This window comes from Pteropus alecto, unplaced genomic scaffold, assembly GCF_000325575.1.
Source record: "Pteropus alecto unplaced genomic scaffold, ASM32557v1 scaffold339, whole genome shotgun sequence".
Classification (NCBI taxonomy): domain Eukaryota; kingdom Metazoa; phylum Chordata; class Mammalia; order Chiroptera; family Pteropodidae; genus Pteropus; species Pteropus alecto.
In genome coordinates, this window is record NW_006442509.1 from 521,015 (window position 1) to 528,779 (window position 7,765).

Here is a 7,765-nt window from a genome sequence, read left to right on the forward strand (position 1 = left end):
CCCCTCCTCCTGCGTGTCCCTCATCTGCCGCCCCGTGTGCAGGCCCGCCTGCTGCGTGCCCGCCTCCTCCTGCTGTGCCCCCGCCGCCTCCTGCCAGCCCAGCCGCTGCCGCCCGGCCTCCTGCGTGTCCCTGCTCTGCCGCCCCGCGTGCTCCCGCGTGGCCTGCTGCGTCCCCGCCTCGGCCCAGAAGTCCTGCTGCTGAATTATCTTCTTAAAAGCACCCCAACCTCAAGAGCTTACTGCCATTTACGCCTCCAGATTCTTTACCATGAGCCAAGGCAACTATCAAGTCCCCTTCGTGGGCTCCTGCAGTGGGCATGTATGGTCCCCTGTGCATGTCTCCCCCTGGGAACAGCTCACCCACATCTTCAAGCACTGACTGTCCCCAGTCGACATGCCGTGCCACCAAGCCCAGTTCGGCAGTGACCCCAGCGAGGCCGTCTGACTCTCCCTGCCTGCGAGCTGTGTGGAGGGGAGGGAGGGAGCCGCCTCCGCTGCCCCCTGCGCTGGTCTCTTCACCTTCCCAAGCTCTGTGCCCTCTGTCCCTTCAATAAATTCTTTTCCCGATGCATTTAACTAGGATTCATTTCTGTCGTTTGTGACAAAGACCCCTGCCGGGATGGGCCACCCTGTTCTTGCCCCTTCACGGGTTTCCATGAGCCCCCATCGCTCTGGCCATGTGTTTGTCCAAGAGAGGGACACACCTTCTGGACCAAAGGCTGAGTAGTCTGAGGGCCGTGCCTGCCCTGAGCAGAGGTCGCCCTTCAGAGGCGACACCCTGACCCGCTCTGTCCAGGGCCCTGAGTCCAGAAGGCTGAGCCCCCAGGCCTGTGCGGGAAGGAGTTAGCACAAAAGGCCGGGGTGGCCGTCCCTGTGCTGTCCCCCAGGCTGGCCCTCGGCTGGCTCTGGGAACGTGGACTTCGGGAGGCTTCCCATCACCGTGTGACCAGAGTGCTTCGTGGGGCCTAAACCGTCTGCACGGACGCGATGGCTGTGCTGGCACCTGCTCCCCCTCTGGAGTCTGGGACTTGGGGACAAGCTGGGCAGAGGTGCCATGTGACCTGCCCCTGGTGAAAACCCGGGCACGGGGTCTCTGACGAGCTCCCTGCAGAGGACAGCTCACACGTGTTGTCACCGCTTCTTGCTGGGGAGTAAGTGTGTCCCTGTGTGACTCCACTGGGACAGGCTCTGCAGGCTGCACCTCGTGGCCCCGGCCTCTCCCCACACACCTTTTCCCTGTGCTGACTCAGCACCGCTTGCTGTGTCCCGGGAATGCTAGAGTCATAAACCGAGGGGAGGTGTGGGGACCCAACACCCCATGGGAACTGCAAAAGCGTTTAAGTCTGATAAAAAAAAAAAAAGCATGGCCTGGAGTGCAAACACGATGCGCTCCGTGTCACACGCGTGGCCTGCAGTGTGGACACTCTGCTCCGGGCTGCAGGTGAGACTTCTTGCTCAGAGCAGGTCGGTAACACCTGGAAAAGCTGAACCTGTGCACGGCCCGCCACAAGGATGGATCTTGGAGAAGATGTCACGTGTGCTCACAGATTTTCTCACAGTACTGTTGAACCCCTAAGTGTTACCGGCAGCCTGCACGCCCTTTGAGGGGAATGCACGGGTAAGCCACGGTACGAACGCACCGTGAGAGTCCGCGGTGGTGACAGTGCCCGAACCAGAGAAACACATCGGCGCGCGTGAGTCTCAAACACGCAACACTGAATTAAAAAAAAAATCATGTCGCAGATGAATAGATGCAGAAAAATGCACATTTAAAGGGCAAAACCACAAAGCAGTGCTTTGTCGTCGTGGCTGTAATCATCTCTGTTAGAGGCACAAAAGCTCGCGTGGGAGGGGAGCCCCGGCCGTGGGAGGGGAGCCCCGGCCCAGCGAGCAGCTGCCCCGGGGGAGGGAGGCCTCGCAGGACGTCTGTGGCATCTGCGAGCGGGCGGAATGTCGAGGGTTCTTTACGCTGATGCGTAAATGCATAGGCACTTATTATATTATTTTCTAAATTATGTGTTTCTGAAATATTACATAATAAAAAACCATCCAGAAGGGTAAAAAGATGTTAGTTACAGGAACCACGATCCCGAGCCAGGTTCAGTAAGACAGACTCGCACCAATATAAAGGAAGTTTCTCTGGGGAAATGTAAAGGTGCCCTCTCAAGCCGAACAGAGGAGCAGCTAGCACAGGCCAAACTCATCGGTGGGGACAGAAGGCGGAACAGCGGCTACTCCTTGGGGAAGTGGGTTCACTGAAACAGCACAAGAGGACACGGAACATTCTGGAAATGTCCCACATAGTCAATAAAACATCCCGAGAGAGACCTTCTCAGTCCAGAAGGCTGCACCAACCTAAACGATCCATCAAGGGAAAAGGCAGAATAAAGGCGTTTGGAGCTGTGCTGTGCTCAAAATTTCATTTCCAACACGCCATTCTCGGAAAGCCACCAAAGGATGTGCTCCGCCCAATCAGGGCGGAACCCGGCAAGAAAACACATGGCGCTCAGGAAACGAGAGATGGGGACACCCGGAGTCGACAGCGGAGGGAGACGCCCGGAGACACAGGCCGCCAGGACAGGCGCCTCCACGCATCAGTGGAGCCGGCAGACGATTGATACGTCTGAGCCTTTCCGGCAGGGCTTGGGGTGACTCAGAGAGCTCGAGGGCGATGTAATGACAGGCACACAGCAAAAAAGCAAATAAACAAAAGAAGCAACTATTAACCCTAAGAAAGGAAAAACACAAACACGAACAAAACACGTGCGAGTAAGGAAATTAGAGCCGGGCCCACCGCACACACTGGGCCATGAACGATGCCACCTGGTTAAAATAATACGGATCCAAGCAAAGAGTGGGTACCACTGCCTTCCGAGCCTGGGAGGAGGGGCTTTTCACGGGGCTGCTGGAGAACAAGAGAAACTGCCGGCCGCCACGACAGGAAGCCACTCGAACCCGACGCCGAAACTCCGGACGGAGCAGAATGTGCTCGCCGTCCGGGCACTGAGAAATGGGAGAACTGAGAACAGCGTCTGGGTGACGCTGGCGATGCGCTCGGGGGAGAGTGGGACACCGCCCCCGCCCCGCGGTCCGGGCGGAGCAGGCGACGGGCGCTCCGCGGGCCGTCACCTTGTTCAGCGGGGGCGGGTCCGGGACACGGGCACAGCGTCTGCTGCTGCAAAATACCCCAAGAGCGGAAGTCACCCCAAAGATACACGAGCAGAGACACGGAAGAGGGGCCGAGGCTTCTGACACCCCAGCTCACGGGGCGGCCACCCCACAGCAACGCTGCCCCTTAGCTACACAAACAGGACACAGACAGGGACCGGCCATCACCAGTCACACTCAGAGGTCTCGAGGACAGTGTTCCAAACGTCTCACAGCAAATAAACTTAGAGCGTTGTCTGGAATCACACTCTGAGCAACGAGGACAGGGAAGGCTCCTCCAGGCCCCGGGGACGCCAGATGCCCGAGTACCTCACCCCCTCGCCGGTCCAGCGCATCCCCCAACACTCCCGACGTGGCTGACACCTGCTGCTCCAGGACTTCTGCAGTGGCCATGCCCACCTGTCCGTCTGCTCCAGCACCTGAGCTGTGGCAGCCGTGTCCTCCTGGCAGGTGGACAATGGCCACGACACATGCTGTGAGATCACCTGCTGTGTTCCCAGCTGCTGCACCCCGGCCCCCACCCTGACCCTCATCTGCACCCCAGTGAGCTGCGTGTCCAGCCCCTGCTGCCAGGCGGCCTGTGGGCTCAGCCCCTGCCAAGCAGCCTGCGGCAGCTCCTGCACGCCCTCGTGCTGCCAGCAGTCTAGCTGCCAGCCCTCCTGCTGCGCCTCCTCCCCCTGCCAGCCGGCCTGCTGTGTGCCCGTCTGCTGCACACCTGTCTGCTGCACACCTATCACCTGCACACCTGTCTGCTGTAAGCCTGTCTATTGCACCCCCCATCTGCAGCACACCCATCTGCTCCAAGCCCGTGTGCTATGCGCCCATCTGCTCCCGGGCCGCCCCTGCCCAGCCCCCTCGTGCTGCCAGCCCAGCCCCTGCCCCTCGTCCTGCTGCAGACCCTCCTCCTGCGTGTCCCTCGTCTGCCGCCCCGTGTGCAGGCCCGCCTGCTGCGTGCCCGCCTCCTCCTGCTGTGCCCCCGCCGCCTCCTGCCAGCCCGGCCGCTGCCGCCCGGCCTCCTGCGTGTCCCTGCTCTGCCGCCCCGCGTGCTCCCGCGTGGCCTGCTGCGTCCCCGCCTCGGCCCAGAAGTCCTGCTGCAGATAGAGCACCACCCCCCAGGACCCGCAGGCTCCAGGAATCCGCCTCCGCACCAGCCCCCGGAAGCCCCTGGAAGCCCCTGGAAGCCCCTGGAAGCCCCGGGCATCCCAGCTTCCTGGGCCCGCCCTGCCCGGGGCACAGCTCAGCCCCCATCTCCTCTGGGCAGGAGGTGCTCTCACAGCTCCTCCCCTGCCTGTGGCCCTCGGGTGCCCTGGCTGTGCCACACAGGCCCCCTCGGTCCAGGCCACATCCCTCCCCTGGTCATGGGCCCTGGCCCTGCGCAGAGCAGTGTCACTCGCCCTCTGAGCACCGATAAAAGCTCTGCCCTCCTCAGTGGCCTCCACGCTGATCACACGCACCTGGGGGGGTCAGTCGTGAGGCCTGGGCCCCTCCTGCCATTCCCCGCTTTGGACACTTGTGGGCTTTTGTACGCGACACCTGCAAACTCAGGTCCACCTCGTGCCATCATTCCGCTGTTTAACCCCCATCCCAGGTCCTGCAGGCTCCATGGGTGCATCCTGGGCTCAGAGTGCACAGGCCCGGTGGCAGAGAAGTCGCCCCTTCCAATGGCACAGGTGCGGGCTGTGCGCGGGCCGGTCAGGCGCAGTGAGGACGGTACAGGGGACTCGGGGAGCCTCGGGCAGTCGGCTGGCCCAGGGCGCGGACCGTCCCCCGAGATGGCTGGGCGTCCTGGACTCACACACGTACTCACAGACACCGGACGCCCCGTGCCCCTAGCACAGGGCCAGCAGCTGGGGCGCAGAGGGCAGAGGCCAGGACGCGCCCCCGGGCTGGGCCAGGGGGGCGCAGGCCCGGGGAGACCCCCAGGCAGCCACGGCGTGGAAAGCCCAGAACGCGCGGGAGAAGGGCCGAACCTCAGGGCGGACGGCGCATGCGCACACGCGCCTGGCCGCGGCCGGATGCGGTTTCGCACGCGGCTGAGCGAGTCCGAGCCTGGAACCACCCCAGGCAGCCACGGCGTGGAAAGCCCAGAACGCGCAGGAGAAGGGCCGAACCCCAGGGCGGACGGCGCATGCGCACACGCGCCTGGACGCGGCCGGATGCGGGTTCGCACGCGGCTGAGCGAGTCCGAGCCTGGAACCGCAGAGTGAAGCGCGCAGGCGACGGTGACGCGACAACCGCCTCACCCACCGCCGCGCCGCCCGGGAGCTGACTTCGTAATACCGGCTCCGACGCACAGCGCGCGGGTCGCCGTCCCCTGTCTTTGCCAGTCTAAGGAAAAATATCTCGCCGTTACTATTACTTTTTTTTTTTTTTGGCCTACGCACATGGCATCCGCAAGTGTGGACGCACCATTAATGATTTACGCAATACCAGGTGGACAGGCACGTAAAGTCGCACTAGCCTTGGTTATCACAAACGCCGTCGCGGTGGGGCTCTCGTACACCCGTGTGCACTGCCGCACCTTTTTTGTGGGGCTTCGATTTCTTGGAGTGAGATTTCCGGGCTGGAGAGTTTGCCAATTTTAAATTCTGAGAGATACTGACAAATGTCCTTAAAAGGGCTTTTCAAAAGAGCGCCTGGCGGGAGTGATGTCAGAAACGGTAGGGGATGGGGAGCTCTCAGGCCCCAGCCACGCGGAGACGCCCCAAACGCTAGCAAAGCTGTCAGAAGCAGCTTTAGCTGAACTGCGAATAATGGTCAAAGGTTCACAGCAACCGAGCAAAGGCGCCATCAAGAAGAAAAGCGCCCGCGGCCAGGTGGAAGGGCCCTGGGTCATTTTAGCGGACCCTCGCCCTGTTCCCCCGACCCCGGCCCCGCAGCAGTCTTGAAGATGGCAGCCTGTGCTCCTGGAGGGGGCTCTTGGTGCCACAAAGAGCACAGCAGACCTTGCCTTAAAAGATGTGGGGTTGTCTGTTTGAACCTGTCTGGTGGCTTCTTGAAGGCCGCACACGAAGGGCTTGACTTTCTCGTGACTCAGAGATCTCTCAAGGCATAAGAGCAACTGCACGGACAGTGTTTGTCCAATGAGCCCGTCGAGGCATCCGGGGAAAGCGCATCAGTCATGGCAAACAGAAGACACCAAAAAAGCCTGGAATGAAACGCTAGGGAATGAGATGCTTTGAGGAATAAGGGTTTCGAAGATTCCACCAATGCCTAGGAGTCTAGGGGGCCCCACATGTACCTACGAGGGAGGTACATGCTCGGAGAAGACCTGAGAAGACCCTCGTGCTCACCTCTGGCTGGACTTCGAGCTCAGAGCAAGCAGGAAGTGAAGGTGAAGGAGCAGCTGGAAACTGCCTGGCTGAGGGGTGAAGGCGCGCCCCAACACGCAGAGTGAGCCGCGAAGTCTGGGGGAGACGTTTTTTGGCTCCAGGTGACAAAGAGCACAGTCATTACAAAAATAGTTTGGAAGAGTTGTTAAACACACGAAAAACAAGCTACAACAATAAGCAACAAGAAACTATAGGGAGGGAGGAGAATCTGATATCCAGAATTATCACATTATAATAGTAAAATGTCCAGTTTGCAAGAAAAATTATGAGGCATGCAAAGTCCAGGAAGCGAACCTACTAGACAAAGCCTTTAAATCAACTCTATGAACACACTCTCGGAGTTCACCACGGACAAAGAGGTAAGAGGAACAAGAGACTGACGTCTCACCAAATGGAGAATATCAATTAAGAGAGAGAAATAAGAACAGAATCCAAGGAGAAATTCTGGAGTTGAAAAGTATAATAATTGAAACGAAAACTTCACTAGAGGAGCTCCAAGAACATTTGAGCAGGCAGAAAAGAGAGTTCGTGGAAGTGACGATTCAGTTAGGTAAACTAAAATACTCCAGTTTGAGACGCAGATAACAGAAGGAAAGAATGAAGATAAGTGGGCAGAGCTTAAGGGACCTGTGGGGCACTATCAAGCACAACGTGTGCTAAACTGGAGTCCCAGAAAGAGAGGAGAGGGAGAAGGGAGCGGAATAAATGTTTAAAGATAGAATGGTCGAGTTCCAGTCAAGATGGCGAAGTAGGGACACGCTGTGCCCACCTCTCACGACCACATCACAATCACAAGTAACCTACAGAACACCCATCATCGGGAGCTGCCTGCAGTCTAGCTGAATAGAAGCCCTACAACTAGGGACACACAGAAGAGGCCACCTAGAGACTGGTAGGAGAGGCAATGTGGATCGAGCTGGTCCCATACCCGCTTGTGGTGGTCGAGCATCAGAGGGACATCTTGGCAGCAGAGGTCCCCCTGAAGATCGAGGGGTCCCAGCCCCACAACAGGCTTCCCAGCCTAGGGTTCCAGTGCAGGGAAGAGAAGTCCCTATAACTCTGGCTGTGAAAACCAGTAGAGATGGTGGATGAGTGGACGGAGGGTGGAGGGAGTCGCAGATGTTTCTCTTAAATGGCCCGCGTGCAGACTTCCCGCTGACGGACTCAGTCACTCAGCTCCAGCACTGGGACACCTGCTCAAAGGGCATCAGGGACGTGCAGGGAGGAACTGAGTTGTCTGGCTTCAGTGAGAGGGCTGGAGGGGC

The 7,765-nt window shown here is 59.3% G+C and overlaps 1 protein-coding gene across 1 annotated transcript in view; it reads left to right on the forward strand.

Annotated features, from left to right (window-relative positions):
* Positions 1-4,269, forward strand: part of LOC102878112 (keratin-associated protein 10-12-like) — a 14,612-nt gene extending 10,343 nt beyond the window's left edge. The window contains 3 exon segments of the mRNA XM_015597628.1: positions 3,669-3,944; positions 3,946-4,007; positions 4,010-4,269. Of these exon segments, the coding sequence (XP_015453114.1) occupies positions 3,669-3,944; positions 3,946-4,007; positions 4,010-4,269 (598 nt within the window).
* The last annotated feature ends 3,496 nt before the right edge of the window (positions 4,270-7,765 follow it).